Source organism: Felis catus, chromosome C2 (genome assembly GCF_018350175.1).
Source record: "Felis catus isolate Fca126 chromosome C2, F.catus_Fca126_mat1.0, whole genome shotgun sequence".
In the NCBI taxonomy this organism is placed as follows: Eukaryota; Metazoa; Chordata; class Mammalia; order Carnivora; family Felidae; genus Felis; species Felis catus.
In genome coordinates, this window is record NC_058376.1 from 70,488,788 (window position 1) to 70,513,519 (window position 24,732).

The following is a 24,732-nucleotide window of genomic DNA, read 5'->3' on the forward strand; positions in this document are numbered from 1 at the left end:
AGAGAGAGAGCGTGAGTAGGGGAGGGGCAGAGAGAGCAAAAATCTTAAGCAGGCTCCACACTGTCAGTGCTCAACCTCATGAACTGTGAGATCAGGACCTGGGCCAAAATCAAGAGTCAGTCGCTTAACTGAGTGCGCCACCCAGGTGCCCCTATCGTGGTCTACCTTTAAGTGATGTTATAGTATTTCACATTAGTATCAGAAACCTAAAGCAGTATGTTCCCATTTCTTTCCTCCTCCCTTGTGCTGCTGTTGTCATCGATTTTACTTCCACACGTCTTATAAACCTTACAAGTTGTTATTATTTTTTGTTACCATTTATATGCATGTTATGTTTTTCCTCCTAGACTATAATAAGCTACTTGAAAATGAGATTAGAATCTGAATTAGTTGGCATTTAATAGGTGCTCAAAATGCAGTTTTTTCAATGAAAGCTAAACGAGAAGAAGGAAGATGGCAGCAAAATGGCTTACCAAGGTGAAGCCCTGGACTGGCCCGACCAATATAGAAATACACAATGGCAGCAACACCCATGTTAATGAGGGTATAGACCCACTGGATCACAAACATGATGAGAAGGGACCCAACAGCCTGTGGAAACAGAATACGAAGGCAAGTCACCTAATAGTTTATCACGTGGTAAGCAAGTCACAAGGTAAAGACTTCAAGAAACAACAGTCCCTCTAATCTACCTCTGATCACTATAAATTCTAAATAGAAGTTCACACATAATTCAAAAAACTGCCCTTAAGCAGATAGTTGAGAAGACACCCACCCAAAAGTACCCTGTAATCAAAACTATCAATAAATATCCTACCCTAGCTCCTTGTCCTATTTCTCCCTGGAAGAAACAAATTAGAGTGAAATTATGCTAATTTGGTATACCTAGAAATTTAGTGACCCAAAGGTTATCACAGATGATTAATTATTTTTTAAAGTAAACCACTGATTGAAATAAGTGGTTCATTAAATATAATCTTGCCATTTGTAATCCCATCTAAAGTCTAATGTAACACACTTAAATCACATTGCTCCTAATTAAGGGTGTCCTTTTTCCTCTCCCCTCTGCAGCTCCCTAGATCAACATCTCTACCTGAATTCTTTCTCAAGGACAATTGAGATAAAAATGAGGTAACTCACCCCTAACAGGGAGACCCAGGGGTTGCACATGTGGGTGTAGAAAGAAATTGGTCTCCTCTGGATATCTTGGTCCTGGAGCCTAGACTTCAGGAAGAACTCTAAAAAATAAATGAGCCGAATCCTTGGTTACCAATTTGTTACCAAACCCTTTTCTATTTTTAAGAGCAAATATCTATGAATTCCTCCTCTCCAGTTTTGTAACTCAGCCAAAAACAATCTCCATTCACCTCAACTATTAACTCCCTTGACCACACTTGAGGCTAGTAACTTTACATCTCTTAAATCATGATTTCAATCTATCTACCCCTGCTTATCACTTCTTTTTTCTCATTTACTCTGCTGTCTCCTGCCTCAACTGTTCATAGCCTACAGAGGGATCTCCAGTCAATTTGCCCTGGTATGTTTTTGCTTTCTATTACTTACCTCCTCTTTTCAGTACCCTCTTACCCAGCTAAGATTCTATGATCAAAGACTAAGAGCATTCCCTTGCTCACATTACCTGCTTCCACACTTCCACACTTCCACTCCTCAGTGGTCTTACACCTAGTCAACTCATTCTCCTACTCTCTGATGTAACAAACTTATGACCTCTTCTCTCAAAAGAGAGCTTTTGTATTCTCTCATCACCAAAGCTACCAAGCCACTTGCATCTGTATCCTCTCTTCTGCCCTCCCTCCTTCTACAGTGGATGAATATCCCTGGCTCTTACATAAGGCACATCCCTCCACTAGTGCCCTGCTCAAGGGCTTTGCTTTTGCATCATCACTTTTTTCCACCAAATACAAATAGACTGTAATTTCTCCCACCTAAACAAATATTTCCCAGTCATCCCTCAGCTACTGCTCTATTTCTTTATCTTCCTTAGAGCTAAATTTCTCAAAAGAATTGCCTATACAGTTTCTACCTCCCACTATTTCTTCAGCCCACTCTTAAGATTGTAAACAACACTTAAATTTCCCTTCCTACAGTTGCCAATGATGTGAAACTTCAAATTCAATGGTCAGCTCACAGTCCTCATCCTACTGGACCTTTCAGACAGCATCTGACACAAGTGATCTCTTTCTACTTGTTGAAACACTACCTCCTCTTGGTTTCTAAGATGACTTGCTCCCCTTGTTTTCCTCCTATCTCACTGGCCACTTCTTGTCAGTCTCCTTTGCTGGCTTACCACCTCCTTCCAGCTTCCGAATATTGGACTATCCCAGCATTTATTTAGTCCCCAGCAATCTTCTTATTTCCATATATATTCACTCCTAGGAGATCTCCTGTAGTCTCAAATGGCTTTAAATACTATCCACGCACTGATGTTCCAAGTTTATATCATCATCGACCTCTCCCTTGAACTGAAGTCTTGAATATTTAGTTGTCTTCTTAATATCTCCCCTTACATGGCTAACAAACACTTCAAACTTTAACATGGTTAAAGCAGAAATCTATTTTCCCCAGGTCTTCTTGATCTGAATAAATGACACTATCATTCACTCAAATATCAAAGATTTATCCTGGACTCCTCTTTTTCACATACCTACATCTATTCCATCAGTAATTCCTGTTGATCCTACCACCAAAATGTATCCAAAATATGACCACTCCATTGCTCTCCCATCCTAGTCCAAGTCACTTTCATCTTTCATCTGATTTACTGTATTGTGTTCCTGTAGTAGAAACCACAGTCAGAGTATATCCAGGATCTCTCACATCTAGGTGTGGCCAGATGACTAGGTTCTCACCACTGGAATGTGAACAAAAGTGATAAATGTCACTTCTGCACCAAGGTCTTTAGGAGAATAGGTATGCCTCTTGTTTGTGCCTGAAATATGAATATGGTAACTGAGTCTTGACTTTGTATGACAAGGTACTAAGGGATAGTAAAGTCAAAAGAATAGAAGGACCCTGAGTCCCTGAATCAATACATGGAGGAGAGCCTTCCTAGACTATTAGTGCAAGTGAGAAATAAATTTCCGTTGTGTTTGAGTCACTATGTTTTTGGTTATTGTTATAGCAGTTTAGCCTACCTTTATATATCTTCAACAGGGTTTGGTTTGGTTCTAGTTATCTCCTTAAAGCTTAAATCTGATCATATCACAACTCTGACCTGCATGGCTCTTTCCTCACTGTACTCATCCTATCCCTCTCCCCTGGCTCATTCCTCTCCAGTTGCTGCTGGACCGCTGCTGTTCTTGGAATTTGCCAATCCTATTCCCACCTGTACCTTGATACACACCATTTCCTCTGCCTAGAACTCTTCCCCAATATCTCTGCATGGCTCTCTCTTTTATACAATTCAGTTCTCCATTAAAATATCCTCTTCTCAGAGATATCTTTTCTGAAAACCTATCAGAAACAGTAACCTTTCTCTCCACCCTAGTCTCTCTCTCTATCCTGTTACCTTGCTCTATTATCTTTGATAGTACTTATCACTTACTGACATTACAGTTATATATTTGTTTGCTTATTTAGTATGTGTCTTTCCCTACTAGAATGCAAGCTCGATGACAGCAGAGGCCTTCTATGTCTATACAGAATGTCCCCCATACCTGAAACAGCATTTGAGATGTGGTAAATATTCCTTACAAGTGGTTAAATGAATAAAGAAATCATCCTAGCCCCCAAGGTAGCCTTTATCCTTTCAACATCTGTCTCCCTTCATTATGTGCTTCCTACTATTATACTTATCTACTATTATACTTATCTTGCCCTCCATACCTTGAGGGCAATGACTGTCTTTTACATCTCTAAATGCCAAATCTTGGCATTTAGAAGTTTGTGTATCGGAAGTGCTCAATAAGTGTCTCCTCATTAATTGTGGATTAAAATAAACTCTGCCAAGGTTTATGACTGATTTGAATTAATGGCTTTATTATTTTTAAAAAATGGTAATACTATTGATTACCATTAATCAAATTGTACAATTTTAACATGCCCAAGTCATGATTCATTTTTTTAATCATATGCTTAGTGAAATACAGTTGTCCCCTTGGTTATTAAGACGGAAGAGTATTGTTTAAGGACTTAGATTTTTTGCCTCTCTGAGATCTGTGAAATGTTAAGCTCACCCTTTCCCATTTAATCTCAGTCTCACATAACCTCAATTACACTGTACCTAAGGGAATTGTATGTATGTGTGTATGTTTTCTAAGGGCTCTGAGGGGAAACAAAAGGAAGGGGTGTGCTCTCCAAGCAAGCACAGTGCAGTTTTATATGTCAGCAGTGTGAGGGAAAATTCATGCAAGAATTCTCAACTAACCTAACTAACTTGAATAGGTACAACAAAGCAGGCAGACAATTTTTCTGAATTCTGAACAGGTATGGTTTCAAAACCCTTCCAAAATGACTAAAAAAATTTTTTTCTCTTGTCAAGGATTTTGCTAGAAGAAGCAGGTCTTACAGACTAGTGGTGGGAGAGGACAGTCTCTCATGTTATAGATTCTAAAATAATAACCAAGAAAGCAATAACCAATAATAACCAAAGGGGTGCCTGGGTGGCTCAGTCGGTTAAGCATCCAACTCTTGACCTCGGCTCAGGTCATGATCTCATGTTTTGTGAGACTGAGCCCCACATCAGGCTCTGTGCTAAGAGCACAGAGCCTGCTTAGGCTTCTCTCTCTCCTCTCTCTGCTCCTCCCCCACTCTCTCTCATGCTCTCTCTCTCTCAAAATAAATAATAAATAAACTTAAAAAAAGAGAAAGCAACTTTACTTTATCACACCTTAGTTGCAAAACAAACAGGTAGACAAAGTTATGCATTAGACATGTTAAAAATATCAAATATAGGGGCGCCTGGGTGGCTCAGTCGGTTGAGCATTGGACTTTGGCTCAGGTAATGATCTCTGTTTGTGAGTTTGAGCCCCATGTTGCACTCTGTGCTGACAGCTTAAGCCTGGATCCTGCTTCGGATTCTGTGTCTCCCTCTCTCTGCCCCTCTCCTGCTTGTTCTTTCTCTCTTTCAAATAAACAAAAATTTAAAAATATGTATCAAATATAATAAACATAATTATGTCAATTTTTAAAATAACAAATTAAGTAATTTGATAAAAGGTTACTTAAAATAAATATTAAACCTGATTTGTTCATTTTAGCCACTCTGACTCAGTGTGGCTTTGATTTATATTTCCCTGACGATGAGTGACTTGATGGGGGGGGGAGGGGAAGTGGGTGATGGGCATGGAGGAGGGTACTTGTTGGGATGAGCACTGGGTGTTGTATGTAAGCCAATCTGACAATAAATTATATTAAAAATAAATAAATAAATAAATAAATAAATAAATAAATAAATAAATAAGTAAATAAATATTAAACCATCTCTGAAAATGCACTCCATATCTTTATCAGAATAAATAAACACATAGTTTTAGTTAACCTGTACAAACCAAGAATGTGCATTGCTATAGTCCACAAAGGATCATGTTTCAAGTCCATATGGTATTTTATTAAGTTGATAATATAATTCTTTTAACCACTTTCCAAACGTTGCACATTTATTTCTAATTTGCTACTAGCACAAACCATGCAGCTATGACCATCTTGAACACATTTTATGGTTTATTGTTTGATTTTGAGTTGTTTCCTTGATATGCAATTCCCCCAAACAGATTTACAAAGTTAGGGCAATGAAATAGTTTTATATTTCTTGTTATATCATGAAAGATAATTCTCCAGAGAGAATTAACCAAAGATGTTATGTCAACTATACTTCAAAAACAAAAATTTAAAAAGAAGAAGGAGGAGGAGGAGGAGAATGAACCAGAGGGACTTTCAGCGATGGCAATGTGAAGTGGTCAGTGAATCCTCTCCACAAGAAATAAGTATAAAACTGGTCAAAATAATAAAAAAGTAATCATTCAGCTCTAGAAGTTACCAAATGGAGACAAAAATTAAGAAGTATTTATTTTTCAGGGCGCCTGGGTGGCGCAGTCGGTTAAGCGTCCGACTTCAGCCAGGTCACGATCTCGCGGTCCGGGAGTTTGAGCCCCGAGTCAGGCTCTGGGCTGATGGCTCGGAGCCTGGAGCCTGTTTCCGATTCTGTGTCTCCCTCTCTCTCTGCCTCTCCCCCATTTATGCTCTGTCTCTCTCTGTCCCAAAAATAAATAAACGTTGAAAAAAAATTTAAAAAAAAAAAGAAGTATTTATTTTTCAAAAACTGATGGAGCTAGGGTCTGAACAGTGAGAGCCTATGGCCTGATCTCCCATCCTCATTCCCGTTCTTACCAGCATGGAGCTGGTCAGAAACCAGCAGTTTCACTGCCAGAGGGGGCAGACTTGTGAGTTGTGCCTTTATAAGCTAAACATGGTGAGTATAGTAGAAAACTGAAAAGGAAAAGTCCTCAGTTTTGCTAGCCTGAGGTTGCAGACCCAGCTAGGGCAAGCAGTGGACCATCAGAAACTTAATGGGAAGATCTAGAAATGAGAGAGTCACAGAAAGACTATGGAAGGACTATATCTCCCCACATTTCCCTGGATGACTGAAAAACTATGCTCCTGCCTGGGGAAGCCAAACTGAGACTGGCAAAACCAGGAAAAACTGGAAAACTAGCTGCAACTTTGACTGCTTCCCAACCTATACACAGATCCACTGGCAAAGGGTGGAGCCTTATGGGCCACGTAGGCACAAGGGCAAACTCCTTAGAAGCCAGGCCAAAAGTTAAAAATAAGAATAAAAAACTGAGTAGAGACATCAGAATCCACAACCACAGAGGAGACAGATTCCAAAGTTCAAATCCAGGAAATTTACTAAAACAAACAAAAACATGGAAACATATATCAGAATCAGGAGTTGCCACACTATATTATCTAAATTGTCTGGTTTTCAACCCAAAATTACAAGACATGCAAAGAAACAGGAAACTGGGGCACCTGGGGGGCTCAGTCGATTAGGTGTCTGACTCTTGGTTTCAGCTCAGGTCATGATCTCATGGTTTCGTAGGTTCGAGCCCCACATCGGGCTCCCAGCTGACAGTCCGGAGCCTGCTTGGGATTCTCTGTATCCCTCTCTCTGCCCCTCCCCCCACTTGCACTGTCTCTATCTCTCTCAAAATAAATAAACTTAAAAAATATAAAAACAGGAAACTGACCCATGCTCGGGAAAAAAAAGCAATCAAAAGAAACTGACTCTGAGTGGGCCTGCACTGAGTTTAGCAGACAAAGACTTCAAAGCACTAGTATAATAAATATGTTCAAAGAATTAAATAAAAATACAATGTCAGTGACTTAAGAGAAATATGATGGCAATGACTTTCAAAATAGGGAATATCAACAAAAACATACAAACATTACAAAAATGAAAATTCTATAGTTAAAATGTACAATAACAGAAATAAAAAATTTACTCTATGGGCTCAACAGCAGATTTGAGATGGCAGAAGAAAGTATCAGTGAACATGAAGATAGATCAGTAGAAATTATCCAAACTGAAGAACAGAGAGGAAAAGGTAGAACAAAAAGAATAGAGCCTCAGAAACCAGGGGGGGGGGGAGGGGGAATGTAAAGTATACTAATTAATGTGTAGTGGGAGTCCCATAGAGATGGGAGAGAAAGAGAAGAGCAGAAAAAATATTTGAAGAAATAAAGGCTCCCAAATTTGATGAAAAACTTTAATCAACAGATCTAGAAGGAATAAATCCACTGGAATTGCTTTCAGCAATGTGTTCATATACCTGATAACCACAGACCTATTTTATTTAATTTTTTGATGGCTTAATAGATGTGCAATGATATTTTGAAGGTGGTTTAATTTGTATTTATTGAATTAATACGATGGCCTAGTTTATAACAGACACTAACAGCTAGCAGCATATACCTTGTATAGTGGTTCAGAACACAAGTTCTAAAGTGAAAGGACCTGTGTTCAAATTCTGGCTGTCTCATATCCTGAGCAAATGTTTAACTTCTCTATGCCTCTGTAAAATGACAATAACAATGCCTAAGTCTGAGCTTAGATGAGATAATCTGTTAGGTGCTTATCTCAGTGCCAAGAACATGGGACATGTTTGGAAAACACTGGCTATTTTTAACTACTAACAATATTTTACACTTAACAATAAAAGTTAGTTTGTTGAATGAGCAATGAATGAATCTGGGCATTGATTTTTCAAATGTAAACTGCATATTCATCTGCATGCTTCTTTTTAGTAGAATCTGGATTTTGACCTTCCTATTTTTAAAAATAATATGCATTGGAAGGTATGCTTTTATCGGCCGTGCTTGTCAGAATAATTGTTTCCTTCTGTGACACTGTGTTGTACAAATGTTTTTTATTTCTATTTAATCAGATCCTTTTTGTCTTTGATGATAGTCTTCAATAGTCAGAAATATCTCTCTTGCACAGCTGTTATAAATAAGGAATTCATGGCTATATAAGGTAAAGAATACAGCCCAAGTTAATCTTTTTGATCCATTTGATTTCAACAATGTTTACTCAATAGTGATTTGATTCTTATTATTGTATGACATCTGGTTTGTCACAGATTAGGTTCTTATCATAGTGTAATTCTTTCTATTCTACTTTACTGATCAATGTTTCATTTTTTGGAAGTTAATATTTGCTCAATTGTGCATCAATTTAGCCTTTACTGAGTGTTTGCAACATGCTGTGTACTGTGTGGGAATACTGTGATAAATATAAGGTGGAAAGACATGGCTTGTGACTAAAGGAAGCCCACAGTCTAGGGGCAAAGGAATAAAACTAATATTTCTTTTCCTCAAGACAGACAGACATGGGCCTGAAGACAAATGTGTAAAAAATTCGATATAAATGTATAAAACAATGTGTTAATTCTCTATACTGCTAGCATAAATCAAATGTTATACTTGCACAGGAGAGGAAATCAGGAAAGCCTTCTCAGAGGGAGTGTAAATGCGTATGAAAAGTTGGATGGATTTTAAACTATACGTTGGAGTTTTCCAGATGGAGAAGCGGGAGGTGAAGCAGCTGTGAAGACAGAGCAGCATATGCAAAGGCGGGAAGGGATGAAGAACAAGATGTGTTTAGGGCATTCATTTAGGTCTAACTGGAACATACAGAGTATGGGCCGTCATGAGGAAAATGGCCAAAAAGGTAGTACAGAGCAGGATTGTAAAGAACCTTGCAAATCCCACCAAGGATCTTGGACTTTAGATGGAAGAGATTTGATTCTAGTGAAGGTTTTTAAGTAAGAGAGACATGATAAGAGTTTTATTTTAGAAAATCATTCAGTGGACAATGGGAAGGAGAAACAGGATGTGGGAGAATCTGGAGGCAGGACACTGGTTTGCAGACTTAACAAGAGTCTGGGTACTGTATAGGAAGGGTCTGCACAAAGGTACAGGCAGCAAGGATGAAGGACAGGGAGTGGTCAACAGCTATGACATTTCTATGATTGGGCAACTGGGCAGCAAGCACTTCGTTGACTAAAGATTGCAAACTGACTGCACATCTCTCCTGGAAACCCACTGAGAAAACAGAAAAGGAATTAGATAGGCATAAACCCACAAGCATAAGGAGAATGAGGGAGGAAAGATAAAAACAGATCTTGGAAGATGGAAAGGTGACAGGGGAATGGTAACAGAGTGAGCAGAGCAGAGAAGGATGAATTCTAGGCCCTACAGACAGGGTACCAGCAAGGAGCAGCCCAATGCACCCTGGCAGGCCCCAGCAAAGTTCAAGACTAGGCAGTGCCATGTCCCTGGGAAGTGGTAAGGTAAAGGCATTTGGTTCCAAGACTGTATCTGAAATAGCTGGAAATCAAGATCCTTTCTTCTCCCCACACAGCTAGGTAATAACTCCTTTGCCTGACCCCTTTCCTCTGAAGAAATAAAACCAGTGAGTGCCTGGACTTGGGACACCAGGCACAGCAAGAATGGGTAAATGGAGCTAGAAACTGGGGAATTGAATTTAAGTCTGTGTCCTAAACAATGAGACACCGTAACTCCCCTACTTCCCCCTGCTCCCTGAATGCATGCAGCCATCTGGGTAAGACAAGAGATTAAAGGATTCTCCTCTGGAGGAACTAAAGAGTCCAGAGGTTTTGAAAACCTCTAGATAGTCACTTTTTGGGATCTTCCTGTGCAAAAGCTAGCCTACAACCTAATCATTATATAGTGAGGTGCCCTAATCAACAGGCCCTAACCAGTATACAGATCTTCTAAACAACTTTTTAGTACTTCACTTCTAAGTAGGAAAAGAAATCAAAAGTTCAACAGACATTTTAGTAAAGCCTCTGAGAGAGAGAGCGAGAGAGAGAGAGAACGACCAAGCCAGAGAAAAAGATCTAGAGAACACAAGTCAGTAAAAAGAACAGAAAAAGACTTTAAAGGGAGAATAAGTAATATTACCAGAGAGATACGATAAGCCATTGTATCCATAAAACAAGAATGAGATGACGTTCAAATAACAAAAAAAAGGATAAGGAAAAATTGGGTTAAACCAAAAGCTCTTAGAAATTAAAACCATGATAATTGTGGCACTGACTGATTGTCATTACCCAATCTCCCCCTTCTTTCTTAGGAAAAAATCCACACCATTTCATATGAAGCAGCAAAATGATCAGGTAAAAATATATTTCCTAGCCTTCCCTCTGAGAGTAGCTGGAAAGGCTAGCAAATTAAGTTCAAGGCTATACAGCTAGGAACAACACTCAACATTGTATGTCAGAGCAGTCTAGGAGGAGACACTCCTGCAGCAGGCACCAAGGTCTAGATGCTGAATCCTGCCCACTGACTCTGAAAGCGCTGGACACTGGAGCCAGGAATGCAGCCATCCTGCTGCTACCATAAGGCTTTTAGAGTTCCTAGAAGTCACCACTTCTTCAGGTTTCCAGTTCCCAGTTCCAGGTATAAGGAGGGCTCATCTGATTGGCAGAGCCTCAGCCTCATGCCTGAACTCTTGGATATAGGAGAGGCTGGAAAACTGTGTATCTGACATCTTCAGTTTTGAGCGTGAAAGGCTTGCTTTTCCTCTCACCAAGACTTGTAACACCAGAAATTCTTCAAACATAGGGAGGTCATTCAACACTGGGTAGGCAAAAAAAAAAAAAAAATTCCACTGTAATATTGTATCCAGAAAATCTTTGTTCCCTGGATCTGACATAGAGTGTGATAAAGAGAAATTCTAGGAGTTTTATAGCAGGCTTAGAGAACAGATAGTCTAGAATGGAACAGGATGACAGCCATTAGACAAAGACAAAAAAAGAAATGAATATGTTAGATTTCTGAAGAATTCAAGCATTTGGAAAATAACATTAAGAGGCATTTGACATATCTGCCAGAGCATTTAGAGAAAAATGATGACAGAAAACCAGGCAAATAAAAAGTAAGGCAATTATTAACTCCAGGAAACAGAAAAAGTTGTATAAAAAAGGAAATGTAATCATAGTGTATTTAATATGGCTCAGAGTTAAGCAATATTTACTTAATCATAATAATATGAATACTAGCTATTAAGTTAATCAAAACTGTGATATAAGTACACTGGGGATATTGGATGAGAAGTCAGAGTGGCATAAATGTGTTAAAACTTCATTTACCATAGAAAGTCAAATAAGGATATCTGAAACTGACATATCAAAAAATAGAAATACAAATATATTATTTAGTCACATGAAGGTTAATAAAAGAAGCAACTTTTTGGTTGAAAGTGGGATTTTCTGGGAGTGGGACTAGGGTACAAGGGATGGTATGGAAGAGTGAGAACTACTATTTCTGATTATGTTACTTTTAAGTCTACTTGGTATATTAAACTGTATACTTATTATTTTTATAAAAATAAAATAATTCTTAAAATTTAATAATGCTCCTGTCATTAAAAATCTCCCACCAATTCAGAGGTAAGGAAGGAAAAGCAAGTGTATGGAAGAATGTAAAGCATTTGTTTTTAGACATCTCTTTCTACATCTGTCTGTCTTCTCCTCTTTGCTCACATTTGTCTATACAGATCTCAAAAGGCAGGATAATGTAAAGAAAAGTAATGAACTTCAAATACAGGCAATGGACCTGGGTGTGACATCTGGCTGTGCAAAGTATGAGCTCTGAGACTTCTCTGTGACCTCACTGGGGCCAGTGTCTTCATTTGTAAAATGGAAAAATATAATATCTATTTTATTACATGAAATAACATATGGAAAGCACCTAGAATGTGGAAGACTCAAAATTATAAGTTCTTTCTTTCTCTCAGAATTTCTCATGCCCTGTAAGCCTCTCTCTCAGAATCTCCCTGTGTGTTACCATGTTTGTAGATTTGAGAGAGTAAAGCAAAGCTGTGCTCCTTTGGCCATCTTTCTTCCACCCCCTCTTGCCTGGTTTGGGAGATTTATCTTTTGTCTCTTGTCCACAGACAAAACCTCCTAAGGCAGACAGTTTGTTACATTTCCACTTCTTTTGAAAGGAAAAATTGGTCTCGTTTGTGTTGATATTGAAGTTTATTTATTTTGAGAGGGAGAGAGAGAGTACATGAGCGAGTGAGGGACAGACAGTGAAGGAGAGAGAGAATCCCAAGCAGGCTCCATATTCAGCATAGATCCCAACGTGGGGCTTGATCCCACAACCATGAGATCATGACTATGAGATCATGACCATGAGATCACGAGATCGTGACCTGAGCTGAAATCAAGAGTCAGACACTCAACCAACTAAGGCATGCAGGTGCCCTTCATGTTTATATTATATCTCAGCTGAGTTTTGAGTAAAACGAAATAATGTTCAATTATTAGCCATGGCTCCAAGATCTACCATACAAGAGTAAACAGCAATTTCTGTTTAAAATCACTATAACAGAGTAGAGTTACAAATTCAGCTGATACTTGAATATAACTTTAAAAAATAAATATCACACAAAATTAACAAGGATTTTAAACCCAGCTATAAAGTAAACTGGCTGAGGACTTGAAAAGGAGTTTTGATAACTGGGTAGGTGAGGTCACCCCAAATTAGGAGGCCCTAATGTGATTCCAAAGCACTCACCTTCTCCACTTGGGCCAGGCTGGTAACTTGGCTCAGGGACAAGTTGTTCTCCACATGCTCCTCTAGACCAAACTCTTTCACTCCTGGCACTCTGTTTGTTCCAGTAGGCTTCCTGCCCCTCCCATGAGGCAGTAGGCAATCTGTCAGAGCCCTCAGCAGGCAAGGAAGCTGGGGATTTGAGGTCCAAAAGGAAGCTATCTTGTAAGGTTGACTTTGTGGCCTTCTTGCTTTTCCCCTTCTTACTTTCTGGGATCCCGTCACTGTCTCCTTGCCTAGGTTGGCTATTCTCAAGCTTCCTGGTTAGCTGGAGGAGTTGATCCATGTCTTTGGTGAATTCTAGCAGAGTCCCCTCAGAGAGGCTTCGGGCAGTGCCCTCAGAGCCATAGCTGGGAGCCTTCTGCAAGAGCAGGTGCTCAGAGCAGTGGAGAGCTCCTGTGCCCTCCCCGTGCACTGACTCAGGCACCTGGGGAAGGCTGCAGGGACCCATGGACAGAGAGAAGTAAGAGTAGTCCACTGCAATGTATGTCAGCATGAAATTGATGGTGACAATGGGGGCTAGAACATTCACCTGGCCCACAAGGACAAAGGCCATGGTCACTAAGCTGGTCAGGAAGATGGCAGCTATAGGTGTTTTATTTGGCCCTTTCTGCAGAAAGAAAAATAACATGCAAGACTATGAAATTTCAGAAGAAAATCACATTATATGATAGAAACACAATTCATAATGGTTCAACCACTTGTACCATGTTCTACCAATCAGTAAATAACTGATTGTCTATAAACTTGGGATAATAATATCCAACTCATTCCCATGGGGTTATTGTGAGAACAGAGCTAATGCACATAAAATGCTTGACACAGCATTGACACACAGTAGGTCAATACACCATGGGTATTGGTTGTATTCAGAATTATTAATATGGAGTATGGCTATATAGAACTTGGACTTCCCAAATATTTCTCCTTTGGCTTTTATTGGGGGGTTTGGGGAGTTTTGTTTTGTTTTTTGTTTTGTTATTTTTTTTTTTGGAGAAAGAGAGTGAGTGGGGGAGAGGGGTAGTGGGGTGGGGGGATCTTAAGCAGACTCCACACTGAGCATGGAGTCCCTCTCCAATATGGGGCTCAATCTTATGATCATTGCCTGAGCTGAAATCAAGAGTCAGACACTCAAGTGACTGAGCTACCCAGGCAACCCTCTTTGGATTTTAACATCAGTCTTAGAAATCAAAGTGGTGCCAAGTTCCCAGGCTATAATGGAGAAAATGAGCTGAAGGGAGTGGCAGACCCTGAAAGATACAACAGAATCTCTTGTGGCTGTGGTGAAGAAATTCTGAAACTAAACCTACACATGCTCACACACACACTTATTTTATACATATCTGTTATTAATGGAGGTGGGTATGGTGACCTTCAGGAGAACAGGAGTAGAAAACATGTGCTAACTCCATATAATTTGTCACTCCACAGAAGCTGTTCATCACACAGTCACTGACATGGTTCTTCAGCCAAAAGCACTGGACACTTCTTGGTCCCCATCTTGCTTGCCCTAAGAACTATATTTGACCCAGCTGATCACTTCCTGTTCTTTGAAAGACTTCCTTTGCCTACCTTCTCCTGACTTGCCTCCCTCATTGTCTGCTCCTTCTTAGTCTCTGTAGCTAACTCCTCTACATCTCTGAAATATTTATTTATTTATTTATTTATTTATTTATTTATTTGGTTTATTTATTTGGGGAAAGAAAGCGTGAGTGGGGGAGGGGCAAGGAGAGAGAGGGAATCCCAAGGAGGCTCTGGGCTGTCAGCACAGAGCCCGATGTGGGGCTTGAACACACAAACCATGAGATCATGACCTGAACCAAAGCTCAATGCTTAACCAAATGAGCCACCCAGGCACCTCTCTCTGATATCTACATTTAAAGTAGCCCAGAGCTCTATCCTCAGACCCTTTCTTTTCTCTATCTATACTCCCTTCCTAGGTGATTTCAACCAAAATCCTAAATTTATTTATTTTTTAATTTTTTTAATTTTTATTTTTGAGAGACAGAGTGTGAGTAGGGGAGAAGCAGAGACAGAGGGAGATACAGAATCCAAAGCAGGCTTCAGGCTCTGAGCTGTCAGCACAGAGCCCAATGTGGGGCTCGAACCCACACACTGTGAGATCATGACCTGAGCCGAAGTCAGATGCTTAACCCACTGAGCCACCCAGGTACCCAGAATCCTAAATTTAAATACTAGCTTTGTGCTCTTAACTCCCATATTTGAATCTCCAGCCTGAAATGTCCCCCTGCAATCCAGACTTAAATATTCAACTGTCTACTCAACATTTCCAGTTGATGTCTAAAAGGATCTCAAATGTCCCAAACCAAAGTGCCGACCCCCTAATCTCCCACCATCAAATCTACTCCTTTTGTAGTCTCTGTCTCAGAAAACAGCTGCTCAATCCAGCAAAATTCTTCATGTCTCTTCTCATTCTCTCATTCTGTCAGCTTCACCCTCAGATATACACAGGATCTATACACTGGTCCCACCTCCTTTACAGCCAGCAGTCTGCAAGGGGAGGGGCAGACACATAAGCCATTTCCAGACCTGACCTGTGAACCTCCCACATGTGTTCTTTCAGGTGCATTTCCCTTTTCTGACGGTCAGAATAGAGTGCAGCCTTCGAAGTCACAGGATGAAGACAGCAAAGTCATCAGCCTGAATCTCAGAGGGCCAAAGCCCCTGTTGACCTGAAACACCTGCCCAAGAGCTTTAGTGTAAAATTCTGGGGGGAAAAATAAGAAGTAAAAGTATGCTTTTACTGTCTTTGACAATTACATTTTTGGGTAAATTTGCTACAGCTATTTAGCATACTCTAACAATAAAACTACTAAGAATAAAGTAAGTACTTAGAAACTAAAGAGAATGTAAAAGGAGGGTGCTAGGTGGGCTGAAGGAAATGCTAATGGTCCAGGCCAAGATTTTGATGAGGGCAGGTTGTAAAGTGTTTTAAGGGTGGAATATGAACTTCTCCTACCAAAAGACACCATAAAGAAATGAAAAAAAAAAAAAAAAGCCACAGAATGGGAAAAGATATTTGTAACACATTTAACTGATGAAGAGCAATCCAAAATATCAAAGAATCTTTACAAAATAATTAGAAGTCAGACAACCCACTAAAAAAGGAAGTGAGCAAAAGAATGTCTATTAAGCATAGGAAAGGTACCCAACTTCATTAAGTAATCAAGGAAATGCAAATTGAAACCATAGGAAGATCCCATTAAACACCCACCAGATTGGCAAGAACTAAAAAGTCTGATAGTGTCAAGCATTGGCACAAACACAGAGGGATAGGAACGCTTATCCGCTGCTGATAGGGGTCAATTAGTACAAGTACTTTGGGAAAAGAGTTTGTTGTCTAGTAAGTGAAAATAGACATACCTTATAGCTTAGCAATTCCAATAACGGGTATATAGTCTGGAAGACCTTTACAGTGAACCTTTCTACTAATATAAGAATGTTTATTGTACTGTCTGTAACAGTCCCAAATTGGAAACAACCCAAATGTCCATCAACAGCAGAATGGATAAATAAATTCTAGCAAGTGAGGAAATGCTATATAGGGATGATAATAAACAAGCTGCTGCTTCAAGCAAAAATGTAGACAAATCTCGTAAACATAATGTTGAGGGAAAGAGGCATGCCACATTTATACAAAGTTTAAAAACAGGCAAAATTAAACAATTTTGTTTAGAGATGCATATGTAGGAAGCAAACCAGGGGTCAGCAAACTATGGCTCATGGGCCATCTGGCCACCATCTGTTTATGTATGCCCATGAGCTAAGAACGGTTTTACACTTTTAAACAGTTGGGGGAAAAAAAATCAAAAGAAGAGGAAGATTTCATGACACACAAAAATTACATGAAATTCGAATTTCAGTGTCCATAAAAAAGTTTGACTAGAAAACAGCTACACCTATCCCCCAATAGACATGTCTGTGTCTGTGGCTACTTTTGAGCTACAATTGCAGAGTTGAGTAGTTGTGACAGAGGCCATAGGGCCTGCAAAGTCTAAAGTATTTACTATTTGGCCCTTCTCAGAAGAAGTTTGCTGACTCCTGAGTAAAGCCTTGAAGAAAGCAAGGAAATTATTATCACAGAAGACTACAGGTTCAGAGAGGGATGGGGCTCTGACCAGAGAAGGCATGTGGAGGCTGGAACATTCATTTCAGTTATTCTTCAAAACTTCATATTGGGGTGCCTGGGTGGCTCAGTCAGTTAAGTGTCCAACTTCAGCTCAGGTCATAATCTCATGGTTCATGGGTTGAAGCCCCAAGTCGGGCTCTGTGCTGACAGCTCAGAGCTTGGAGCCTGCTTCAGATTCTGTGTCTCTGTCTCTCTCTGCCCTTCCACCACTTGCACTCTGTCTCTCTCAAAAATAAACATACAAAATTAAAAAAAAAAAAAACCTGTTCATATTGGTTTTATGCTCTTTTCTATATGTTGAATAGCTCTCAAAATTTTTTTAAAGTTTATTCTCTCCCCCATTAAAAAAGAAAATGTGCTAATAAAATTTAATCATATGTAAAGAAGCTTTGGGGAGAAAAAAACTTGAAAGTTAAAAAGCAAGTGACAAACTAGAGAAAACATTTGTAATATATATCACAAGGAGTTAACTTCCCCAACAAAAGAAGAGCTTCTAGCAATTGAGAAGAAAAAGACCAACAATCACAGGATATATATATGACTCTAAGAGGAAACGATCTCCAACCTCATTCATATAAGAGTAGTGCAAATCACAGGGGTGCCTGGGTGGCTCAATTAAGTGTCTGACTTCAGCTCAGCTCATGATCTCACAGTTTGTGAGTTTAAGCCCCACATCGGGCTCTCTGCTGTCAGCCTAGAGCCCATTTTGGATCTTCTGTCCCCCTCTCTCTCTGTCCCTCTGCCTCCCAAAATGAACATTTAAAAAAGAGAGAGAGAGTAATGCAAATCACAAGGATCCTGAGATGTCATTTCTCACTATACAACTAGCAAAAAGTCACATTTGACAATGAACTGTGATTGCTAATAATGTGGTACCTGGGACCAGAGTGCAAATGGCAGTCCTCACACACGATGTCCAAATATGTATAAGTATAAACCAAGCTAACAAACAGTTAAAGCAAATATGTTCTATCTTCCTTCCTTTGCAAACACACCTTTAGGACAATGGGGAAGACCAGGTTCAAGTTTAGAATTGTTGTTCTCCTCAGGGTTCTTCAGTAGAGGATGGCCACATACAGCCGCCAGCTCCTAGCCCACCTCCTACCCTTCCCAGACCATACTGTGGGGGCCTCACACCTACATGTGGACTCCTGCCCATACCCAGGTCCTAAAAGGACAGGCCCAGGGAAGGGGCCCTTGCAGACCCTGGATGTGGGTTGTGGGACATCCGGGCAGAGAATTCCAGGCAAGAGTGCAAATGGTCCAGTGCAGCACATGTACACCATCCAGAAGAGGGGTCTGGGATCCAGTGGGCATGTCCCCTTGATCTCATGAACTCCTTATCAAGGACCAGAACCCAGAACAGAGTCTATAAAGCAGGGTCTTTTGGCCTGAATCTAAGAGTGATGCTGACTGTCAGGAAGCAGGAACTGTTATACATTCCTGGTAGAAATAACAAAAATCATACAAATTCTATGAAAGGTGTCTTGACAATATCTATTAAAATTAAAAATACATTTTGTTGCAGCAAACCTACAGATATACCTGCACATTAAATAATTACACACACATACACAACATTATTCCTTGTAGCACTGTTTACTGAAAGCCACACATGGGTCAATCCATAGGAAACTAGATAAAACTATGGTCTATCCACCCAATGGAAAAAGAATGAAAAAGTTTTCTTGACATACATATGAAAAGTTGGACTTCCAAGTTATAGTAAATGAAGAAAAGCAAGGTATAGAACCACGTTAGAACACTATAGTTGTATAAAAAAATAGAGAGGATTCATAAAAAAAAACTAATAAAAACAGCTACTGATAGGGCATGGGTGCTGGTGAAGAAAGAGATAATAAAAGAGTCATGATAGGAGCAAAAATTCTCAATGTATACCTTTTATATCTTTCTTAGTTTTGAGCCCTGTGTATACATTACCTAATAAAAATACATGAAATTAAAGTAAAAGAAAAGGCATATACCACATAGAAGGTACAGAGATGAGAGTCAGTGCTCCCATCCAGCCCATGCTGGCTGATGGGTCAGAAGTGGAGGATGGTAAGGTGACCCTACCCGAGAGGGGTCTGGGGTGGGAAGGGGTTGGGGGAGGGTCTCTGTGGTGCTCCAATAAGACAGAAATGAACTCTTTCTCAGTAAACCACATTATTGGGAAGTAGGGTTCTCTCTCTCTAACTCTATTTCTCTTTTGTCATCGCTTAGGTTTTAGGAATGTCTCATTCTATCATTTCGTGATTCAACCAAGCTATATTCTATCGGTGAGAGTTTGAGCCATGAAGACTGACAGGAGGCCCAGAGGCCCGAGGTATGGGAAATCATCCTACAGCAACCCCAAAGGAAAGGCAAAAATCAAGGGCAGAGTTTGAGCTGCAAGGTCCAGCTCCCCTCCTCACCAAGAGATTTTTTCTTCTATGCTGAACTGAGAGGATCCCAAATTTATTTTTATGAAAGGATGTGACACTCCCTTTCCCTGTTGCTCAGGGTCCAAGATGCCATTCTGTCAGTTAGCTAACCCAGTGCCAAGGGGTTCTGGTGGCTATGACATTGACAGATGGTTTGTCCAACTGGCTCCACCCTAAGGCTGCCAGAGGACAGGAGAGAACAACTCTGCATTCTCATTTCTCCCACTCTGGAGAACTTGACCACTGGCTCTAATCGGAGAGACTTAAGCAATTTATTGGCTGATAATCTGGTTCGCAGCAAAATGTACATTTCTCAAAAAAAGGATCACTCACCCCTTTCCCCAGACAGGCCAGTGTGGGAATCACTTTCTCCTGGGCAATGCACTGCAGGATCCGGGGGGCTCCATAGAGTCCTCCCATACAGGAGGCCAGAGATGAGATGTATAAGCCCAAAAGGAACAGGAAGCCCACCAGGGACACCTATATAAGGAAGCAATTTCATTACCCAATGCCAGAATATGCTTGTCCCTTTCTGTTCCCTAGCACCATCTGCACCCCATCGATCATTAGTCCTCTAGATTCAGCCTCTCGGATATATTTCCAATATTCCCAACTCCATCCCATTTCATTCATACTGCCACTATTTCAGTTTGGCTCACCATCACCTCTTGTATGGACAACATAGGGTTCTCAAATTGAGCGTGCATCAGTCTCAGCTAGAGGGCTTGTTAAAATACGGATTTTTGATCCCCACCTCAGAGTTTCTGATTAAGCAGTTCTAGGGAAGAGCCCAAGAATTTGGATTTCTAAAAAGTTCCCAGTTGATGCTGATGCTGAGGGTCTGGGGACCACACTTTGAGAACCACTGGCCAACTGGCCTCCTGCCTCTACGTTCTGTCCACTCTGAATTATCCCCAAGCCTCTGCCAGAGTGACGTCTCTAAACTCAAACTCGATCATAATGTCACTGCCATAACAATATCAATGGCTTCCCAACACCCTGACATTCTCGGCCCCTTCCTGGTCTGTGACCTTTGTAGCCCCATACCCCACACACTCAGAGTCTTTGTCAGAATGTTTCCCTGCCAGCTAACACCCTCTGTCCACTCCTAATCCACTCATTGTCTGTCTGTTAAACCCAGTTGTGCTTCAAGACTCAGCACAAACCTCCTTTCCTCCATGAGGCCTTCCCCAAGCCCCTCACAGCAGCGGCTGCTCCTCAGGACCCCATAGCACCTCAGTGTAAGGTGAGTAGCACCCTCCCACACAAGTGGTCCCAGAGGCCTCATTTCTGCAGGGCCCCTATCTTGTTCATGCTAGTATCCGTGCCAACACAGAGCTTCGAACGCTGAAGGAATGAATGAGCTCCATGACCCACATGGCCCACAAATCACCAACAGATAGACTAAGAGAGGGCACAGTTGTTCTGCTGGATGTTGACTTGCAAAGATCAGTGCTACTGGCCATGCAGCTGTGTCACAGGCTATCAGGAACTGCCCCCCCCCCCCCCCGCCCCGTCCCTGCCCTGAGCTGGACCTCATCTGTACCCAGCGGGAAGTCTGTTTTCTGATTATTTGAGATGCCCATCTCCATTCTACTTTACCATAGGCACAGCGGCCAGAACTGTATGTTCCAAATGCTCATTTGTCCAAATGTCACAGATGGGGTCATCTTAATTTGCATGGTTTTGTCACACCCTTCATGATGAAGATTCTCCACCTCACTTTTTATGTCCTTGCCTTGTCAGTTCACTGGGTCAGTGGCATCAAGCTACATGGAATACTAGTCCATGGCTAGACCTCTTTCCTGGCTCATAAATTATCACAGGAAACCTGCATCAGCCAGGATTCCTGATTAGAAACAAAATACTTTTAAAAGAATATATTTGCAGGACCCTGGAGGTTCACAGAATCATCACGAAGCTGAAAGATCATGCTCAGAAAGGGCAAGACCGAAGCCTGGAGGCACAAGCTGGACTCTGGAATGGGAACAGTTTGACCAGGATGCTACCAGCACCCTGTTTCCCTGCAGATGAATTCCCACTAACCCTTCACTGTTGTCCCATTTATTACACTTGGAGCATCTGATGGGTCTAAGCTAGGTCACATGCCCTACTTAGGCCACAAAGGGGCAGGCAAGAGAGCGTCTTGTCCTTCGGGCTTCTGTACTATTAATATTAAGTGGGGCTCATCACTCCCTCCAAGATCAGATATAGGTGGAATAACCCCCAAATGGTCAGGGATGCCAGGGGCCTGATAAACATAACTCAGGTCCACTGCAGAGCCTAACTTGAACTTCATTTCAGTGTGGATTACTTTTCCCTAAATGTGTTACCTCATCTTATCCCCAGAATCTCTCATGTCTATTTTCTTCATTATCACAGGTGTCTATGTCTATTCTACCCCCACACTTCTTATCATTTTATAACTAGAAGAAATTAATATCATCTAATGTTTATCCCTTTTTTTTAAGTTTATTTATTTTTAGAGAGACAGAGAGACAGAGGGACTGGGCGAGGGGCGCAGAGAGAGTAGGAAAGAGAGAATCCCAAGCAGGCTCCATGCTGTCAGCGCAGAGCCCAACGTGGGACTTGAACTCACAAAACCGCAAGATCATGACCTGAGCCAAAACCAAGTCAGATGCTTAACCAACTGAGCCACCCAAGCGCCCCTCCCATCACTCTATTTGTATATTCTGACAGCATTTGTAATTTCCACCCTAGGTTGTAGTCCATTACACTCATGACTTATCTTGCAGTGCAACATAAGCTCCTGTGTCTCATGCATCTTGCCCCTGCCCCTGCCCCACCACACCTAACAGTCTGGCAAACAGGCTCAGCACATGCCCATGGAATTCATGAAGCTTCACGACTTCACTGTGACTCGTTCCCTGGATGCCTCACAAAATTGGCAGATAAACTGGCTCCATTATCAATCTCTGATCCATTCTGAGATGCAATCCTTCACTTCTAACCTTTGTTTCTGTCTTCTTGACCAAATGCATCCTGTATTTGCTGGTTTTAAAAATACATAAACTCCATGATGAAATTTTATCAAAAGCTTTATAGAAAATCTAATTAGTAGTTCTCTGATCTGGCTATACCTAAGAATCACTGCAGAAGTTTTGCTTTATGAGTGTAGGGTGGGGCACAGACATCCTTGATGTTTCCGAAACCCTCCAGGTGATTCTAATGCACAGCCAGGGTAGAGAACCACTGGGCAAGGTGCATTGTACCCACCACGATGTCCTTTCAGAGAATTCTCCAGGAGACGTAGGCATGGTATCTCCTTGCAGAAACTGTATTGCTTCTTATCCAAAAGATTATATATATTTATGTTAAAAAAAATTTTTTTTATTGAAAGCCTGTCCATTTACTCAGATTGGAAATGAAATTCCCTAATCTGGCTTCCTCCTAGTGTGGGGCTGACCCAGGAGCTGGAGTCTCTGGCACCAGGATGCCCATCTTTGGCCAGCCTTCCCACAAACACTCCCTGGGATTCCTGCAGGACCTTTGGGCTAGGGGTAGGAGAGGGGACTGTCCAGGTATAGTGACTTGTTATGCCCAGTGTATCAACTGTGTTTACAATGGTCTGTTCACTTGATAATCCTTTTATATAAAATTTTTATTGGGGTGCCTAGGTGGCCCAGTTGGTTAAGCGTCTGACTCCGGCTCATGATCTCACAGTTCTGAGTTTGAGCCCCGCATCAGGCTCTCAGCTGTCAGTATGGAGCCCACTTTGGATCCTCTGTCCCCCTCTCTCTCTGCTTCTCCCCGGTTTTCTCGCTCTCTCTCTCTCTCTCTCTCAAAAATAAATAAATATTTAAAACAACAAAAAAACCTATTATTCTGGTTATTCTGTCAATTTTGCTGAAAAATGAAGTGTCTCATGTCTGGATGAATTATAAAAGCTCCATTCTATTTCTCTCTCCCATGTGCATCCTATTTTGTCCCCTCTATCTGCCATCCATCCATCCTTGGAAGCATTCACTGAGGACAGGTTATGTACCTGGCACAGTGCTGGGCACAGGGTAAGACTTTTGAGGCACAGCAGGAAACCACACAGCTTTGCTCCCAGCCCTTGGAGAATTTAATCACTGTCTCTATTCATACAGAACTACAGACTTGCTAACTGTGCCAGTGGAGATGGAAGTGAGCATTTATTTGAGCAGATGTGTGTCAACAGTTCTTTATGGGGGGAAAAAATCACCCCTCTGTCATACACCTGTTTGAGCCATCACAAAAAATTCTGTCTTTCCAACATATTATCTGAGGTGGGAACTACCCTAATTTCTTTCCTCAGTAACTACTGATAAAAATCATAATTCCACCTCTCTGCTTTTCATATTATATCCCAACTCCCATTGGAGCTTCACTAAGAAATCCCACCTATCCACTGGCTGCTCCCTTCTCCTGAAGGATTGGATTCAAAGTCATTTGCAGGGTGCTCATTCTGCCTCATCCAATTCCTATGTGCCCTTGATGTTACTCAGGAGTATATCCTGAAACCCTTTATAATCCCAAATTGCCTCACAGTCCCCTAGTTTTCTCTCACATCAGACATGAGTTTTCTAATACGGACCTTACACCACAAAATGACCAACAACTCAACTTTCAGTCAAGTTTTCTCTCTCGCTTCGTAGCCATTTTCCATCAGGAAATAAAGATGGCTTCACTTCCCGAGAGGCAGTTCCGTGTCCGTGATGGGGAGCAGAGGGCAGCCAGGATGGGCTGGATGGTGGATACTCAACAGCTGGCGAGGCTCCTTCACCAGCCGAGGGCCCTGCCCCACCCCATCTTGCCAAGCACAGCCTGTACCCTGGGCACTCAAGGTCCCTCTTGAATACATGAAACCATGACTGCCAAATCTATGGATACCTCATTTTTAACAAAGATACTTTTGGGGTACTTTTCCTACTTAGTTTGTTCTTATTTTGCTAGATAGCAAGCTCCAGTCTTCCTAAAGTACCTGGTCTTTTGGATGTTAATAAACATTTTTTTTCCCTGAACTGTATACAAGTTTATTCTGAAACAATTATTTAATCTGTTCAGTTT

At 41.0% G+C, this 24,732-nt stretch overlaps 1 protein-coding gene across 4 annotated transcripts in view; it reads right to left on the reverse strand.

Annotated features, from left to right (window-relative positions):
• Positions 1 to 24,732, reverse strand: part of SLC12A8 (solute carrier family 12 member 8) — a 141,918-nt gene that overhangs the window by 11,854 nt on the left and 105,332 nt on the right. For 2 of the 4 annotated variants that reach the window (XM_019839892.3, XM_045037047.1), the window contains exons 9-12: positions 20,014 to 20,160; positions 13,072 to 13,717; positions 1,141 to 1,238; positions 474 to 591 (exon numbers count right to left, since the gene is read on the reverse strand). In XM_019839892.3, the coding sequence (XP_019695451.2) occupies positions 474 to 591; positions 1,141 to 1,238; positions 13,072 to 13,717; positions 20,014 to 20,160 (1,009 nt within the window). The remainder of the gene's footprint in view (positions 1 to 473; positions 592 to 1,140; positions 1,239 to 13,071; positions 13,718 to 20,013; positions 20,161 to 24,732) is intronic. The other 2 variants (XM_045037049.1, XM_045037048.1) reach the window with 1 other exon arrangement.